Source organism: Tachypleus tridentatus, chromosome 8 (genome assembly GCF_004210375.1).
Source record: "Tachypleus tridentatus isolate NWPU-2018 chromosome 8, ASM421037v1, whole genome shotgun sequence".
Classification (NCBI taxonomy): domain Eukaryota; kingdom Metazoa; phylum Arthropoda; class Merostomata; order Xiphosura; family Limulidae; genus Tachypleus; species Tachypleus tridentatus.
Window position 1 is genome coordinate 84,582,113 of NC_134832.1, and position 19,561 is coordinate 84,601,673.

The 19,561-nt window shown below is 32.0% G+C and overlaps 1 protein-coding gene across 5 annotated transcripts in view; it reads left to right on the top strand.

Annotated features, from left to right (window-relative positions):
- Positions 1–19,561, top strand: part of LOC143222824 (serine/threonine-protein kinase D3-like) — a 69,907-nt gene that overhangs the window by 40,805 nt on the left and 9,541 nt on the right. For all 5 annotated transcript variants that reach the window (XM_076449900.1, XM_076449901.1, XM_076449902.1 and 2 more), the window contains 9 exons: positions 3,150–3,202; positions 3,890–3,962; positions 7,266–7,429; positions 8,132–8,236; positions 8,422–8,520; positions 9,184–9,268; positions 13,645–13,720; positions 14,201–14,307; positions 14,680–14,765. In XM_076449900.1, the coding sequence (XP_076306015.1) occupies positions 3,150–3,202; positions 3,890–3,962; positions 7,266–7,429; positions 8,132–8,236; positions 8,422–8,520; positions 9,184–9,268; positions 13,645–13,720; positions 14,201–14,307; positions 14,680–14,765 (848 nt within the window). The remainder of the gene's footprint in view (positions 1–3,149; positions 3,203–3,889; positions 3,963–7,265; positions 7,430–8,131; positions 8,237–8,421; positions 8,521–9,183; positions 9,269–13,644; positions 13,721–14,200; positions 14,308–14,679; positions 14,766–19,561) is intronic.

The following is a 19,561-nucleotide window of genomic DNA, read 5'->3' on the forward strand; positions in this document are numbered from 1 at the left end:
ATTCAGTCAAGATAGGAAGCATCTTGACATTTGTGTTTACCTTCCGATTTGACTCCTCCCCAGAGTTTTATCTTTATTCCAAACCCCACTGTGTCTTGACTTACTGTCGGCTCTGTATTATCTGGTGCAACCATCAATTCCCACTACTTCAACCTTTATTGGTACAACTTCCTCCTACATTTACTTCTGTCTTGGTCTCTATTCTGTCAACCTTGATTGGACATTGCTCATCCAGACATCACAACACTGTCTTCATGAGTCTGGCCCATTGTCTCAACCCACATACTGACTCCATGTATTGAATCTTTCCTTTCCTGACTGATTAAACCTTCCATGTTCATTTACCACAGACAATGGTATACATTCTACTTTTGGTTACTTCTGACATCATTTCCATCTTCCTTACCCTTCTATTCCTCATTTTTCCCAATTATTCCCCTGTTTGTTTGACAAAAATTTGTACACCTTTACTATGTCTAGCTATTGGGTGACCTTGTTGAATACCTTTCATTTTTCCAGATTTTGTCTTCTTGTGTCATTTCCCCCCATTTGAGTCATGAATTCCCCATATTCCTTTGATTTGCCTGGTTTGGATATCTGTATGGTTCTTTATGCCTTTCCAATACCCCCTTTCAACCTTTATCTTCATGTTCCACTGACAATCTCTCTTTCAAGACTTATTTTCTTTCTCCTCTTTGCTTATGAGCATCATATATTGGATATTTATACCTCTAATGTAACCCTTTAGCTCTCCATTCCTTTTATGCCATCCCATATCTTAACTGGTTCTTCCTTCCTAAGACCTATGTTGCCCATTAAGGCTGTTTAGCTTTCACATCCATTTCCTTATCTTTCTACTTCCATTCCAGTCCTCATTGACTTCTTTGTCTGGTTCACTCCTCACGGTGTTATGTAGCTAATTCTGCATATTTTTAGGTTTTACCTGACTTTATTTCCCAAAATTCTTCTGTTTCCTGTGATCTGTCCCCTGTCATACTAACTGGTTGGGTTTGTCAACTCATCAGGCAGACATTTTCAAATTTATCTATGGAAGGTTGTTGTCTCCTTGGTGTTTCCTCTCATATCATCATGTCTTTGGTTGCTTGCCCTCACTGGTGTTTGAGATAAATCACTCTGATTGGAATGTGGACTACTCCCTATATCTTGGGTGAATATTGTCTCCCTCCTGTGGTGATTCTAATGTCTTTTCATCTTTTATTGGGGTAAGTCTCATCATTTCCTTTCATTTATGCTTTTATCTTCAGCAACCCTCATTTTTACCAGTCTGTGGTGGGTGTTACCTGATCAAGTATGCTTTGTCTCAAACCTTTTACAATAGTGGTGTGTGTATGTGTACAAGTTTTACTTAATGGTGGATCATCACTCATGAAGTTCACGAGTAAAGTAGAAGAGGATTTCTGCTCATCCCTGCCGACCCTTTGATTAAATAAATCAGGGTTGGTATGCTTTTCAGAGTAAGGTATTATGGACATTCATTGCATTTCTCATGTGTGATGTTCCTTTGCTCTCTCCATCATGCTGATTTCTTCACCCTTTTTCCTGCCAGTGAAGCACAGGAGTCCTTACCATTTCTTTGTTCCCAGTTGCTGGGGTAGTGAACCATGGAGGCTTCTTCCTGAGGGAGTTTATAGATTTAATTTACCATATGTACTCATAATTACACACTCATTGAGAAGAGGGAAAATCTTTCATTTCTCTTGAATGTTTTTTTCCCAGGTGGATGGCTGTGAGTTGGAACAGGTTCAGCCTACCGGGATCTTCCTTATAATACCAATATCAGGATTACGTTACTGTGTTCCTATGGTTGTGTGCAGTTGGAGGTTTCTCTTCTCATTAATTCCAGTTGCAGGAGGTTCTTTTCCTTTTCATGTGGTTGAGTTTGGGGGCTTTTTCTGCCTCATAATACTGGCAACAGAATATACATACACTGTCCCTAAAGTTAAATGAATGTTCCAGGTCATCCTTGTAATTGTAGATGCAAGATGTGTCTTCCTTGAATTTATGGTTCAGTGAGTTATTGATACTGGTTATGGATATTGCCCTGTTTTTACATTTGTGTTGAGGCAATGCAACAACCCTGTAATGTTGGGTTCAGTTTGTTGTACTTCTTTACTCATATGATGGTTTTGGGAGTTTTTTCTGGTTTTAGCTGAAATTATGAAGAGGAAATTCATAGTTTCAGTTACTTAACATATGACACTTTGTTCTTAAAGTGTTTTTTTTTAGTGTATATATATATATATATAACACAATCCACATGTCCTAGCCAGTATACTTATTACAGTATATCTTTTTTTTTTTTTTAATTCTCACCCTCATAATGCCAAGGATTGAGTTATGGAACCTTTTCTGTCCAGTTGAGGTTGTGCATGTACACAGCTAAATTGGTTTATATTTTTCCTTCAGATTTCACCTTTCAGAATAAAGTGCATTTGGCACATCTTTTTATACATCAATATCAGATTCATTTCCTGTTTCAAAGGCAAAGTGCTTACAAGTTCCTGAAGAAATGTGGCACCCCATTAATGTGCTTCATTTTGTCTTGAAGCTTACCTGTTCATTCTGAGTGGTGGTTTTATCCTTAGTTTCTATGTAAGACAACTAAACTGGTCCCTTCCATCTTTACTGTGTAAGACTGTATCAAACATTATTTTTCTTATGGTGAAAATGTATTTCCAACCACATATACATGCCTTTTATTACACTCTTCCTACCCTTCTTCCCCACTGCTGGTGTTCTTGCAAATTCTCAAAAGTGATGATTAAGGAGGAGTGACAGAGGGAGCTAGTGTGCCAATATAGGTACTACAGCACTAATGGTGGAGGGTAGTCACATGATATGTACTTATTCAAAAATGGCACGAAATTGTTGGGTTATGTAGTCTGGTGTACTGAGTGTGAAAAGTGTTTAGCAATGCTTAGGAGGGCAGATAGAAGATTGAAATAGTTCTGTGTGAGAAGGGAAGTGTAAGTACCTATCAGAAATGCACTTTCAGTGTAAGAAAAATTTTAACTTTTGGCTGCATTTTTAATTTAACATAACTGTATGTGCAAACACGCACATTGCTGTTGTCCTCTTTTCATGTAACAAGATATTTAATACAGCTTTCAATTTTTTGTTGTTGTTAGGTTTGATTTATGATGGAAATGGGCAAGCAAGTAGTGAGGAACAGACAAATGAAGTAAGATTATTTTAATAATGTGTTATACATTCACATTTTGAAGAACATTATTGTTGTCATATGAAAATACAAGCGTGTTATACATAACTACATAATATCAGAGAAGGAAAATAGTGTTACTTTTTATTTACAATGCTTATTTTACAGACCTTAATAAAATTAGTATTTATATAAAGGCAGCTGCATAATACATTCACTATTTATTAACTTCTAATAAACTTTATACTTTTTTATTCCTTGTGTTGGGAGATCAGATATCAAGGCTAGGCTTCAAAATTGTGAACTTATCTTGCGACAGACAGTTTCACAGATTTCACTTCAATATCTCTTGTCTTGAGTTGAAGGGACTTTTAATTTTTAATGAAGTGGAAAATTACAACTTTGTATCATTCTTGATAGGCTAACCAACAAATTATTTGCAAGGGATTTTGTTTCTAAAGAGTTATATAAAAACAACATAAAAGGTTAAGTTTCATGACTTTGTATAATAAAAAAAATCAGTTTTGTTAAAATGAAGTGTGTTTGGTGTCTTGATCTTAGAAGAGATCACAGATACATAGAATAAACACAGATGAGAAAATTCTGAGATAAAATAATTTACAACAAAGTCAAATTCTAAACTAAAAAGTTGTCAAATGATGTAGTACATAATTTTATGCAAATTCTGGTTTTGATATTTTTTTTTAGGATGTCAGTCACATGTACCAGATCTTCTTGGATGAAATCTTAGGATCTGGACAGTTTGGAGTTGTGTATGGAGGTAAAAAGTTATAACTTTTGCATTTAATAATTTTCAGGTTGTGGCATATTGACTTGAATCTATAGTAACATGTTTGTTAAAGTTTAAGAAACTAGATAAATGGTTAATGTAAATTCTAAAGGTAAACAGGGTTTTTGGTTATTATTATTTGAGATGTGGACTTGCATGTCCTTTATGTATGATAATAATATATATCTTAAGAGTTGTTTTTCTCTTGAAAGATACTCACTTGAGCTCTTTTTTTTTCAGTGCTTTCAAGAATATGTACTTTGGGTAATCTCATTTGTATATTTGTGCTTGCTATATCATCAGTTATAATTTACTTCTTGAAATGACAATTAAGAAGAAACAAAATTGTAATGTTATGCTGTAGTTAATGACAATTTTATCCATACAATTTTAAAACTTATTTTCCATCAAATGCATTACTTATGCTTAAACTAGTGGTATTGATCCCTAAATATAACTACAATTTAATTAGCAGTAAAATAGTTATTTTAGTGTTTATCTTTTTAAAAATAACAGAGGAAAATTGTTGGTGATAACCATCTAAATTATGTTATTGAATACCTAGTGAGGTAATTATTACAAATGGGTACCTGTCAATTGTTTGGGTTATGAACTTAAAAATATGTGTGGGTTGATGCTATGATAAATAACCCCAAATCCTAACTTAACTTTCATACAATATATTCATAACAACATTTTATTTCATTATTCATTGTTATTTCACCAGTAGCTTTAATCTCTTACTGTGCACATGCACATCACAAGGTTTTTAGTGACTTGCATTAAAAATATAATCAAGTACTTCTTATTTATACCAATTAATGTTGTTTTCTGAACAGAGAATTCTCAATTTCTCTTTTAGTATAAGCTTCATTCTCACAGGAAAGATGGACTAGCAAGGATGAATTTGTAACAGCTCTAGTTTTATAGTGAGTAAGCCAGAAAAATTCTGACAGTTATGGGACATTGTTTGCTTTTTGCATGTTAGTATTCTGTGTTATTTGGTGCATTATTTAATTTAATTAAAATTATTTAGTGCACTAATACAATTAGTACAAAAAGTAGGGTTGACATAAAAAAAAAGATTTAGGTAAGTACCTGTTTTTCTTGTTTTTCATATGTATTCTTATCAAGTGCAAATGTGTATATAGACTCAGTATTTTATACTGAGCGTATTGTAAAGGGGTTAAGAACTTAATATTTGTATATTCAAAATATGGTATACACTGTGTGATGGTCAGAATGGCTTTGTAAGAAGAGAGAGCAGCCAAATTAGTGGCATTAGGGGTGGATTCTGTGTTCCATCTGTAACACCAAGCTCATAATGCTCCTATTCACTGTTTCACATAATTATTTAATAGATAGGTGAAGAAATTACAAGTGAATTTTACATTTTATTGGCTGAAGATGAAATATCATGGGTCAAAGTAGGAAGTTGGTATAACTTTAATTTGGCTGAAGGTAGTACTACCAAAAAGCTGATACGAAGAGCCACATTTTATGTATTATTGCAATGGTGATGGTCATTTATTTTCATTGCACTGTTGTGGTAGTGCACTGTTTGAGATAAATAAGACGTTTGTGTATTCTCCATCACACACTTTAAATTATCTATAACACAACACATACAATAATGTTTTTTGTGTTTTTCTTGTGGTGGGGATAAGGATATGTCGTGATCTATGGATGTAGTAAACTTCTGAGAGATAATAAATGTTCAGTAAGAGCAATAATGGGGAGAGTATTGTGAATGCTCTTTTAGAATGCCCCTTGTTCCAAACTATCATCCTACAAAGTTTGTTTGAGATTGGTCCAGTGACCTAGGAGTAATTAGATAAAAGACAGTTAAATACACAGATTTTTGTGCTTTGTATATATTATGGTGCGTCAGCGAATAAAGGATAAAAATTAAAATCTCCCCGTTTTTTTGTTCAGTTGTGCCACTGCATGAGAAAAGAACATAGACAAAGTTTCATTTCAATAGCGAAGTATTTAGGGGTCGCGCATCCCTCGCAAAGTTCACTATTTTCCTTAAATTTACCCTACATTACATTGTTAATGGTAATTAAATTATTTAAAGAAATTATTTAATATTTATTGATTATACAATTAGCAAAAACATAAAAACTTGAAAGAAAAATTTATTTCATTGAAGTTTTATCTTGCCTGCCCCCTTCGCATTATGTTTGCCGATGTTCTTCTGCCACCTGAATCATATGCTGATCTTCGTTCTTGGTGCGGCCCTTTGCCGTAAACTGTTGAATTAAAGCTACCCCTCTTTCAGCTGCGTCATTTGTCACAAAAAGTTTCTTTACTCTGTCCTTTCCTTGTTTGTACTCTTCGGAGGCGCTCCACTCTTTCGGTGGTAATGATAAAAATATCCAGATGGTAGAGACTTTTTGATGTCTCTATCATGAGAGTAGAGAATACAGCGCGCTCAGAAGAATCTCCAAAATGTGATGTCTACAGGCAAGGTGATAGAGCTCATGTTCAAGTGACATTTCAATCCTCAGACAGACGCCAGATTTGGATCCTGTATTGGTCACCGTGGTGTCAAAGCAAAGCGATTTAATTCTGTCTTTTACATTCCATTCTACTAAAACTGATCCGATCTCAGAAGCTACTGAATTTGCATCCCCACTATCAATTTTGGGCACTGAAAGAATCTTCTCTACACCTTTACCTGAAACTAAAATTGCCAAACGTTCGATCTTCTCTCTGCCAACCAAGTCAGGCATCAGCTTACCATCCCAATGTAATGTCAAAGGAACGTTTGAAAAAAAACTTTCCTTCAATTCAGCTGCTAGAAGAGTACGGTTAGTAATTCGTTTCCTCCTTATGGAACTTGGGCTAATGGCAAGATCCTCAATATTATGTCCAGTATGAGCTGCAAAAGGAAGCAAAATTTGCGCAACTTTTCGGTCACTGATCTGGGTTCTGTCTAAAGCCGAAGCTAGCCTTTCACTAATGCCAACTTTTCGTTTGGTTCCGGAAGCATGTTGGTATTTTGTCCACATTGCGCAACCCCTAAATATTAATGTATTGGATTGATTTTTACGCTAGCATATTTTTTTCACTGAATGGAATCAAATTATAAGCGAGCGACTGAGTGTCACAACTTTTTGTTTTTTGATGCACCCTAGTATATATATAACAGGTTGCTTTTCAAGTAATAATTAAATAAATATTCCTCATATTACTAATCTTGCTATATAGGTTTTTCACCATATAGCATCAGTAGTACTTATTACTTTGGAGTTATATTTTCACTTTCTACTTCTCACAATTGTACAGGTGTCCATCGTACAAGTGCTCGGGCAGTGGCTGTTAAAGTTATTGATAAAACCAGGTTGCCTGCCAAACAGGAAGCTTACTTGAAGAATGAAGTGACCATTCTTCAGGATATTCATCACCCTGGAGTGGTCAATCTGGAGAAGATGTTTGAAACGCATGAAACTGTACGTTCTATAAGGAGTGGATTTGGTTACTAAAAGTGATAATTATTATGCTAGTAGAAAATAAATTGTCTGTATATCAAATATTTTTACAGTATTTTAGGAGAGACTCTCAATAATTTTTAGTATTTTGAGAAGAGTAAACGTGCATGCTTACATAAATTATTAAAAAAGTAAAATTTAATAGTAATTCAGTAATTCATAATGGATGTGAAGTTATTAGCTGAGGCTTACAGCATCTTTGTGCATGTCAAGGTTAACAGTGAAATTAGTTGTTTTAGGTTCAGAAGTATGTGTTGTCAACAAGAAAAGAAAAAAAAACTGTTGTTCATGTAACAGATTGATTATGAATATTAAAATGAACAGGTTTTTAAATTATTGAAATGAGTTTTCTCTTTAATAATAAAATAAATGATCATGAAATGCTAGTGAAATCTTAATTGCATATTAGGTTATTCTAAAATTAGAAGTTGAATTTAAATTTTAACAGAAAATTAACTGCAATACATATAATACTAGTTTTAAAACAGGAATCTTAGTGAGTGAGGATAGTATTTCTCTGGTGTTTACTTCAATACATTTTAGCTTTATTTGTTTTTATTTGCTTCAGGTTGTATCAGAAATAAAGAATTATTACTTAACACTTGTCATTTAAAAATTGGTGTTAAAAATTATATTTCCTTTTCTTTCTTTCTTTTCTGTCAGATCTTTGTTGTGATGGAAAAGCTGAAAGGTGATATGTTGGAAATGATCTTATCCAGTGAGCACAGGAGGTTATCAGAACGCAACACAAAATTTCTGATTTACCAAGTAATATTTATTCTAAGAATTATCATATTAGATAAAATTAAATTTCTATTAAACCTGAAACAAGTGTTACATTAAAATTGAAATTTTCAATTTCCTTTTTATATTTCTACAAGGTTTTTATACCTGCAAAAATCATAAAAATATAAATGGGGTTTTCGACTTTGATGTATTTTCTTTTTTCTCAGATCTTGACAGCTCTGAAACATTTACATTCCAAGAATATTGTTCATTGTGATCTAAAGCCAGAAAACGTTTTGCTGTCATCAGATTCAGATTTTCCACAAGTAAGATATGAATGTTCATTTACAATTTAAACTTTCTGTGAATATTTTCAGTTGTTTGACCATTTATAAGTCTGCACTCTTGTTCAAGATATTATATTTCAGAAGAGTTGACTGAAGGCCAGGTGTATGGTTTTGATTTTTAAAGTTTATTGTTTTGAATTAAAATATTTTCTACTCTAATATGATTTGAACATTGACATACATGTTTTTTTATTAAATGCACACACCGATTTCTTTTGTTAGCAAATCAATAAGCTGGAAAACAATTTGTATTCTACTTATATTTAACACTTTTAATATTTAAGCTGTTAGCTTGAATATTGGTGATTATTAGCTAGTTCTATCTGAAATCTTTTATTTTACGTCGTGGTGATTATTAGCCAGTTTTACCTGAAATCTGTTAGGTTATGTACCAGCAGTTATCAAACAGTTCTACCTATAAAAAATCTTAAATTATTTGTATTCTACTTATATTTATTACTATTCAAATTACATATTGCATAACGTGCAACAAATGTTTTTTGCTGTAATAACCATTAGAAACATTGCAGTAGGGTTGCTTGTCATCTTGTGTGTTAGTGATTATTTGCTAATTCTACTTGAAATCTCTTATTCTGTTATCTTATGCACTTATGATTATTATACATTTTTTTTTCATTTCAGGTGAAGCTTTGTGACTTTGGCTTTGCTCGTATTATTGGTGAAAAATCATTCCGAAAGTCTTTAGTTGGAACTCCTGCATATCTAGGTTTGTTAATAATCAAGTTGAAAAACAATAAATAGAATTATGTTGAGCATGAAGTGTAAAACATGAAAAGTTGGTGAAGTTATCTTTATAGATGTGAGTGAAAGCACTTTCTAATAACATGAACTTTTTGTGGTTGGGTTTCAGAAGGAATATTATAGAAGTGACTGATTTCAAATGTATGAAGAAATGCAGGAACACTGTATGTGTGAAGTAACTAGTAAAGAAAGGGAAAAGTAGAGAAATTATTTAGAACAGGAAATTTCAAAAGCAAAAGGGGAATTAATATTGGCAAGAAAAGCATAATAACACAGTGTAACAAAATTTTTACTTTTTGTTGTTCTTGGATAGAAAGTGTTATTTCCAAATTGTTTATACCTAAAGTAAATGGAAAAGACCTATTTTTCTCTTCAAACTTTACTATTGTGACCTGGGAGTGTATAACGAAAACATAAAGGGAGACTGTATTTGGGGGCTGATACATGAAAGTGATTTACATTACAGTCGCAAATCTCAAAAAACTGTTCACTTCTAAACATTTTTATATAACTTTAGTATAAATACATGTAATTCTTGATTCATACGTTGTTTTATTCAGACCTTATGTAAATGAAAATGTGCAAACTTGCCCATTTTTATATAGAAAATAGGTTAATTTCTAAATTTCATTATCCAGGTTACAAAAGCAAAGTTTGAAGGGAATAATGGCCACTTTCTGTACTTTACAACATAAATAATTAAGAAATAACACATACTATTCAGGAACAAAATTTGTGTTACGTAGTGTAATACTAGAAATAAACAACCTCATAACACCAAAATGTCTTAATTGTCAAAAGTGTCATTAAATTAAAACAACATTTTGGTGTTGTGTGAGGTCATTTATTTCTAATATTAATGTCTTCTATACATCGATATTAACTACAGAAATTAAATAAGGGATAACATAAGATAAAAGGAGAAAATGAATAAGAATAAAAAAAATAATTGGGAAGAAAAAGGAAATAATAAATAATCAACTTACAAGAAAACATGATGAGAAAATGATGCAAAAATTAGTAATGATAAAAAATACTGTAAGTGAAGTAAAAGTGGTCACCTTTCATGTGGAAACATGCTTTAAAGTAAAAAAAAAAATTATCTGACAAACTTATTAACTGTCAATGATCCCTTACTCAAGATTAAGGTCAATTTAATAACAATTAAATCTATTCTTCTTTTAGTTCACCATGTGCTTTAGTTCTAAACCAAGGTTTGATATCAATATTAGTCAGACTGTATGTTATTTTGGGAAACAAGGTACTTTTTGTATTGATAAAAAACTTGCAGTCATTGAATTGGTCTGTAAGAGCTGTTAAGATTTTTCCAGTATAATGATGGTTACATTTTTGACACTGAGAAAAATGTTGTGTCAAGCAAGTTATTTCTTCAGTAATTTTAAAGTTATTTTTATGACTAAAAACTTTAGTAGTTTTCCTGAACATATGGGTCTAACGAGCTTTATTAGTGGGATAACAGCTATTTTCTAATTAAGTTAATTATGCAACTTTAGCATGAAATAGGACATCTTCAAGGTTTTTATTGTTTTAGAATAAAATGCTGAGACTTTCAATAAAAGTTTTAAATAATCACTAAATGCATTTTCAGAATGCACAAGTTTAAAGACAAATAACAAAAAGGGAATGGTGTTTGATTATTTAGCACCATGCTGTTTTAAGTGCAGTCTTTTTTTAAGAGTGGTGTTAAGCCTTTTCAGTTTAAAATTCTCTATAATCTGTATTACAGTATAATTTAGAGCCTGTGTGTAATTGTTTTCTTTAGTACAAGTTATTTTAGTGTTGAGAGATTGTCTTTGGGTGATATTACATTTAATATGGGTATAGTAACAATTTTCATATTGTGCTTTGATAGTTGGGTTTATGTACAAATCACTATGAAGATTAAGACCATTTTTCAAGGAGATAGAAATGTCTTTGATAAGAATGTTGATCAACATAGATATAATAATTTAGTAGAAAAAGTAAATGTACAAAGTAAAAGTTAATTCAGTGTCATCATCCATATAAAGAAAATATCATCAGGGTTTGTAGCATTTCCAAAAGTAAAGTTTTACAGTTTTGATATGTAAGAGCAGACTTTTTTGGTTTTACAGTTTTGATATGTAAGAGCAGACTTTCTTGGTTTTACAGTTTTGATATGTAAGAGCAGGCTTTCTTGGTTTTACAGTTTTGATATGTAAGAGCAGGCTTTTTGTGTTTTACAGTTTTGATACATAAGAGTAGGCTTTTTGTGTTTTACAGTTTTGATACATAAGAGTAGGCTTTCTTGATTTTACAGTTTTGATACATAAGAGTAGGCTTTCTTGATTTTACAGTTTTGATATGTAAGAGCAGACTTTTTGCATTTTATGCTTTTGGTATGTAAGAGCAGGCTTTTTGTGTTTTACAGTTTTGGTGCATAAGAGCAGGCTTTCTGTGTTTTACAGTTTTGGTGCATAAGAGCAGGCTTTCTGTTATTTACAGTTTTGGTGCATAAGAGCAGGCTTTCTGTTATTTACAGTTTTGATATGTAAGAGCAGGCTTTCTGTTATTTACAGTTTTGATATGTAAGAGCAGGCTTTCTTGATTTTAGAGTTTTGATATGGAAAAGTAGGCTTTCGTGGTTTTAGAGTTTTGATTTGGAAAAGCAGGCTTTCGTGGTTTTATAGTTTTGATACGTAAAAGCAGGCTTTTGCTGTTTTACAGTTTTGATACGTAAAAGCAGGCTTTCGCTGTTTTACAGTTTTGATACGTAAAAGCAGGCTTTCGCTGTTTTACAGTTTGATCACGCAAAGCAGGCTTTAAGCTGGTTTTACAGTTTTGATCGTAAAAGCAGGCTTTTCGTGGTTTACAGTTTTGATGATAAAGCAGGCTTTTTTGGTTTTATAGTTTTGATCACGCAAAGCAGGCTTTTGTGTTTTACAGTTTGATCACATAAAGCAGGCTTTTGCTGTTTTACAGTTTTGATACGTAAAAGCAGGCTTTTTGTGTTTTACAGTTTTGATACGCAGTAAAGCAGGCTTTTTGTGTTTTACAGTTTTGACACGTAAAAGCAGGCTTTTTGTGTTTTACAGTTTTGATACGTAAAAGCAGGCTTTTTGTGTTTTACAGTTTGACAACGTAAAGCAGGCTTTTGTGTTTTACAGTTTGACCAAAAAGCAGGCTTTTGTTTTCTGGTTTGCGCGTAAAGCAGGCTTTTGTGTTTTCTGGTTTTGGTCGCGTAAAGCAGGCTTTGTGTGTTTCTGGTTTGACCGCGTAAAAGCAGGCTTTTTGTGTTTTACGGTTTTGATATGTAAGAGCAGGCTTTCTTGATTTTAGAGTTTTGATATGGAAGAGCAGGCTTTCGCGGTTTTACAGTTTTGATACGTAAAGCAGGCTTTTGCGGTTTTACAGTCTTGATATGGAAAAACAGGCTTTCGCGGTTTTACAGTTTTGATACGTAAAAGCAGGCTTTCGCGGTTTTACAGTTTTGATACGTAAAAGCAGGCTTTGCGGTTTACAGTTTTGACACGTAAAGCAGGCTTTCGCGGTTTACAGTTTTGACACGTAAAAGCAGGCTTTCGCGGTTTTACAGTTTTGATACGTAAAAGCAGGCTTTCGCGGTTTTACAGTTTTGATACGTAAAAGCAGGCTTTTTGTGCTTTACAGTTTTGGTATCCAAAAGCAATTTGTTCTCCTTAGTAATTTAGGGAGGGCAATTTATATATTTCCCTAGTATTCATTAGAATGAAGAATTGATGTCTGTGAATTTATTCTCTGTTTCTTTGCATTGGCTTGATCAATGGAATAAAGTCCAGGTGTAGACTGTGCATCACTTTGTGTTGTAATACCTTTTTTTTTTGTAGACGTTTGATTCTCATTTAGTTTATATTTATTATTGTTGAATTCAGAGTGGATAATTTTTTTTTGATGCCATGTTAAATGTGGGGAGTTAGAAAACTTCACTTTTTTAGACTCCCTGTTGTAGGTTTTATCCCTGGCCCTCAAATTAGTTAGTAGTGACTCTGGAGAAAGTAGTATACCATTTATTTTATAGGTAAGATTTACCTTTGGAAAATAGACTGATCATATGATATATTAAATGATTGCTAGAGCCCGATAAATGTAGTTGTATAAAAGTATATTTCATGCATGCACATACACACACACACATGAAATCTAAATTAGTAAAGATATCCATTAAATTTCATTGTGTGTATGTGTGTGAATTATAATTTTATACAACTACGTTTATAGAACACTAGCAATCACTCACACACAAAGGAATCTAAATGGATATGTTTATTTATGTGTGAAAAATAAAATGTTTCATAAATTATATGGTATTTATCTAACCTGTAGCACCTGAAGTAGTAAGGAACAAAGGTTACAACAGGTCACTGGATATGTGGTCAGTAGGTGTGATCATCTATGTCAGGTGAGAAAGTAAAAGTTATGTCTCTGTTTGTCTATATTTCACTGGAAGGCTTCTGTATATTTACACATTACATATGATTTTACATTATGTTGAACTAATTGAGAACAGGAGGTGCATACCAGATAATAAAAACAGATTGAAACACTTTAGTACATTGTTATAATGGTAAAATAATGAAAAAAAAAGAATTCAATGTAATAGCTTAAAAAAAAAATCTTAACTTAAATGTCACTTTAAATGATCAAAATTTGAATTATTAGCCTTCTCTCTCAAATGCTTCTCTCTTCAAAAAACTTAAAATTAATTAATTAGGTAAATGAAAGTAATCTCATTTTTGTGTTTATAGTATGACAGAAATTCAGTGTTTGTTATAAGAATTCAAAAAAAGTATTTTTATTTTTTCCTTTTAAATTTGGCATCAAGATGTGTTTTTTAACATAGTGAAAAATAAGTTTTATTAATCTCTTATACTGTTTACAGCTTAAGTGGAACATTCCCTTTCAATGAAGATGAAGATATAAATGACCAAATCCAAAATGCTACTTTCATGTATCCACCTAATCCTTGGAAAGAAATTTCCCCAGAAGGTACTTTCAAATACCATTACATGTCTCAGAAGGTCATGTTAGCCATTTTTACATTTACATTTGCTTGGATTTTTAATATTTATTTTAAGTGTTTAAGATCTCTATTTATTATTGTAAAATTGTAGTGCAAGTAAAATGTAACTCAAAATGTTTTCCTTCTTCATTTTGACATAGTAAAGAGAAACAAAAAAGACAATTATAAAATACATTAGTAATGGTAATAATCCGTTCATTACTCAAAGGAAATAAAGCAGAAACTGATGGGTAATAGTTGTTTAAGTGATTAGTAAACCATAATTATGTTAGATTGTATGTAGTTTTATTGAGATTTTGTAGCTTATCTGTGCCTTTTAATTTGACTTTCTACTTCAGCTATTGACTTGATCCACAACTTACTTCAAGTAAAGACCCGAAAGAGGTACACTGTGGACAAATCTCTCTTTCATACTTGGCTACAGGTAAGAGTATTTTTGAGACCTGGAAGTTTATTGAGACCATGAAATTCTTGTAACTTAATGGTTTTCTCTTTAAAAAGTGGCCTACAAAATACTTGAAATTTGATGGAGGTTTCACTCGCAAGTTTTTAGAATTATATGAGATTTGGTTTAATATTAATAAAATATTTTGTTACAAAAATTAAATAGTCCAATGAACTACAAATTGAGGAAAACAACAACTCTTTCTTTGTGTATTTACCAGTACATTGTAAAGTGTCCAAGTATTATGCATGAGAACAATACCAGTACATTGTAAAGTGTCCAAGTATTATGCATAAGAACAATACCAGTACATTGTAAAGTGTCCAAGTATTATGCATAAGAACAATACCAGTACATTGAGTTAATGATTCTCTTCACTTGAACTATCATGTTTGTATTGATAATGGAAACAGTATTACAAAACCAGTTGGAAATTTGAAATAAAGATGCAAGTGACTCAAATTCCTTTAACCTATTTACATCAGGTAGGTGAAAGTGGACATATCACAACTTTATACAGTTACATTCAAAATATAATTAAAGTACTTTATTATAAACATATATTAAGATGTTTGGCATCAAAATATAGCTAATAAATCAGGTTTTAACATTATATAAGTACTTTAAGGAAATATTTGAAACATTCTGTCTTCTCTAATTAAAACTAACATTTGTTCTTTTGGTCTTCCCTCATTTTTTTAAAGTATTTACAACCTCTCTGAGAAGTGTGAAATTTAAAGTAAATTACTTGTTATATAATATGAATATTACTAAGGCAAAGCATAATTTTTGTACCTTTCAATTTTATTTGCTTATGTTGTTATAAAGTAGAAAATCAGATTCACTTGCCATGCCCACATTTCACAAACTGCAACTTGTTCTTTCTGGTGTTTAATTCTCTATTGTTTATAACCAATAGAAAGCCAAAGTTTTAACCTGTAAGATGTATTATGTTACATTATTTTCTGTTTGTTTCACTTATAGTTCTGCTTTTTATATGTTATTATTCTGTGTTATTAACTAGTTGCATTATTTAATTATATAAAAAAATTATCTAGTATAATAAGTAATATGAAAAAATTAGGCTTAAGTTTCAATGACAATCAATGGCAAAACAAAAGAAGACCCATGTGCATTCTTTATTCATTGTTATAAAAGTAACTGGAATGTAAAAATTGGAAAGTTATTAGGTTAGATAAAGTAACTAAAAATAATTATCAAAAATTCTTCATTATGTATGATCACAAGCAGCTTCTGCATTACATAATTCAAAGTAAACTAAATTTTTGGTGAGATATAAAAAAACAAAAGTTTCTCCAAAACTTGTACAAGTGAAATGCAATATTAACCCTTTCGGCCCTGAATAACAACTTTTAATGTTTGGCATGGCGCTGAATATATATGTTTGATACTTCAACTAATTACGGTATCAGTACTAAAAGCATGATATCTTGGCAATAACTCAACAAAAGTCCCTGAAATATTCAGTGATTGTACCCAATACTATACATGTTAAATTCAATACATAAGAATAACAGGAATAAAGGAAGGTTGCCTACCGCGCTGAGCCTTCAAGTTGACTGTGGTCGCCAACTGCGCCAAAAGGGTTAAAATACATCAAGAGGAGCACTATGTGCATAAAACCAGAAAACATGTATTGCATTACAGTTCTTCAGAAAAAAAATAAATTGATGAAAACCTTGGATTGTATAAGAAAGGTTTATTTGGAACCAGACAGAGAGAGGTATTGATAAATATAAGAAATTGATAAATGAAATGAAAGATGAAAAACTGATAAAACTGGATAATTTACCTACGAATTATAAGAAGTTTTTGGAGGATCCTAAGATAAAAGTTAGATGTAATTCTTAATAATAATCAGCTGGAGGTATTAAATAAATGTTTTGGATTTGTCTAATAATTGTCAAGCATTGGAAAAGAAGAATGGATAACAGATATAGAAACAAATTTGGATAAAGTGATGAGAAATCTCAAAACTTAATTGGAACTGAATGTCATATATTTGTAGGGAATTTTAACCCTTTTGAGAGAAAACAATATATATTATTTGCAAGGCAAATAAAGGAAGGCAACTTGCAATACTTAATAAATGTGACTATGTTAAAAGTATGTGAGACATTAATTGAGAGTTCTTATTGAACATGATTTTGACTCTAAGTAAATATCATGAATTAGTAAAAACAGTTGTTAAAAACTAACAGATACAGAAAAAATAGATTAATTCCAGCTAAGTTTATTACTCAGATTTTTTATTCCAAAAACACACACAGAATTAATAAGTTTTAGACCAGTTGACTATTGGCACATCATCATATCAAATATTCAAAATGTAAAGTTCAATAAGGAAGATTTGTTAATGTTGTTAGTTAGAAGTTTTCAATAAAAGATGTAATTAAGTGTTTCAAAAATACATTGTTAATAAATAAACGGTAATAATTAACCTAAAAAAATGCAAGTAAAGAATTTAATTTTTCAGGTTAATTTTTATAAACAATATGAAGGTTTGCTTGCAATGGGATCCTCACTTGTCACCAGTTTTATCTTACACATATTTGGATCCATTTGAAACAAAAGCTGTACATAAACCTGGTATTTAGATATGTAGATTGACACATTCATGGTGTGGAGATATGGCAATATGTCATTAACAGAGTTTACACACTATTTGAATAGCATAGAACCTTCAATACAATTCACTTGTGAAATTGAGAAAAATAATAGTTTGCTTTTTCTAGATGTATTGGTAAAAAGGAATGAACAAGGGAACTTAGAAATATCTAATTATAGGAAACCTTTCTCTGATTTTTTGCTACTACACCAAGAATTGTCATGTTGAAACAAAAAAAAAGTATTTTACATCTTCACAGAAGTTTCAAGGAATGTAGAAAACAAATGGACTTAAATGAGTTGTCACTTGTGGAATAAACAGCAGGTTTGACCGAGTTTATTTAAAGTGTTTAAAAATCAACATATATTTTATCGTATATTTAACCTGATAAATAAGATAAAACAAATTTTAGATAACACTAAAGATTAACTACAGTTAATGCAAAATGGTGAAATTTATAACTGAATGTGGAAATATTTATAGTGGACAGACAAAATAACAGTTTATAATGGTTCTACGACTTTTCACAGCTGCAATTTCGCAACTGACTCTTGGCAACCAACAATTTAACAGCCGAGCTTGTTGGCAGCAGACAATTTTGCACCCAGGAAAATTGGCAGGGGATGATTACCCAGCCAGGCAATACATAGTTAAGTTATGGTGTTGTTCATGATGTTACTAATGTTAACAATAAATTAACATCCATTTGAAAATTGATGCCACTATTAAACCTGGAAAAGAAAACATATAAAATGTCTGCATTTACTGTTAGAACTTCAAAACATAGTTTTCTCGTTAAACTTTCATTGATTTATTTTAAAACAGTTTCAAACAGTCAATTAGTAACATCATGAATAACTCAGTAACTTACATAACATCAAACAGAGGAAAGCAGAAGGCATGCAACAATGGATATGTTTAGCAAGAAGGACAATCAGGTAACTTTCTAAATGTGTGAAAATTACAGAACTTTGCACTGGCCAGTGCGGATTCATGTCCGAGACGATACAGTTTGAGCTTGCCTCAAGGAGCACAGCCACACACCCGATGGACAGAGAAAATCCGTCCTGGAAGTTGTATCTACAATTAAAACGCAGGAAGGTGCTACAGCAGAGCCACCTATTACCATTTTGGCTAACAACACCACTACAGTAGCACCAGCTGTTGCAGCAAGTCTACCACGTGCAGATAATCTCAAGTGCATGATACAGCAGACACGCTTAAGACTACTGCTTTAAACTGTGAACAGATGTGGCAGCATGGCTGTACGATTTTGACTGTGAATAAATGTGGCTACATGGCTGTATGATATGCGAGTCTTTTTTTTTCTTAAATTGTAATATTGATGTAAATACTCGGCTGGGTAATCATTCGCTGCCAATTTTCCTGGGTGAGAAATTTTCCGCTGCCAAAGAGCTTGGCTGTCAGATTGTTGGCTGCCAAGAGTCAGGTGTGAAATTGCAACTGCGAAATGTTGGGATACCGTTTAGAATATTGTTTAACATAACGTAAGAGATGCATAAGAAAGTAAAGGATTGAAATGTTGGCCCTAGTTGAAAATGTAAAAAAAGCAACATAAGATATTAGGGAAAAAAAGAAGTAATATTGGTTTAATGAAAGGGTATTAGAGTCGATAACATTCATGAATTATTAAATAGCAATGAAGGTCTAGATAATATTTGTGTAAAGTCTCATTTCTTCTTCAACTTAGATGTTCTACATGACTGAACTAAAATTTATGTGACTGGTGTTTATAGGTCTTAAAGTTTATGATATTACACATTTTTTCCTGTTTCACCATGGCCCAGCATGAGCAGATGTTTAAGGTACTCAACTCGTAATCTGAGGGTCATGGAGTAGTTATACAGTGACAGTCAATCCCATTATTCATTGGTAAAAGAGTAGCTCAAGAGTTGGCAGTTGGTGGTGATGACTAGCTGCCTTCCCTGTAGTCTTACACTGCTAAATTAGGAATGGTTAGTGCCAATAGCCCTTGTATAGTTTTGTGCACAATTTCAAAATAAACACAGTCCTTTTCACTAAAGGTAAAGTTTAATAGGCAGTTTAAAGGGGTAATCTGTTCTTTAATAATAATATAAAAGAAACAAATTCGTTTTCAGATTCCTACACCCAAGCAGCATTCTTC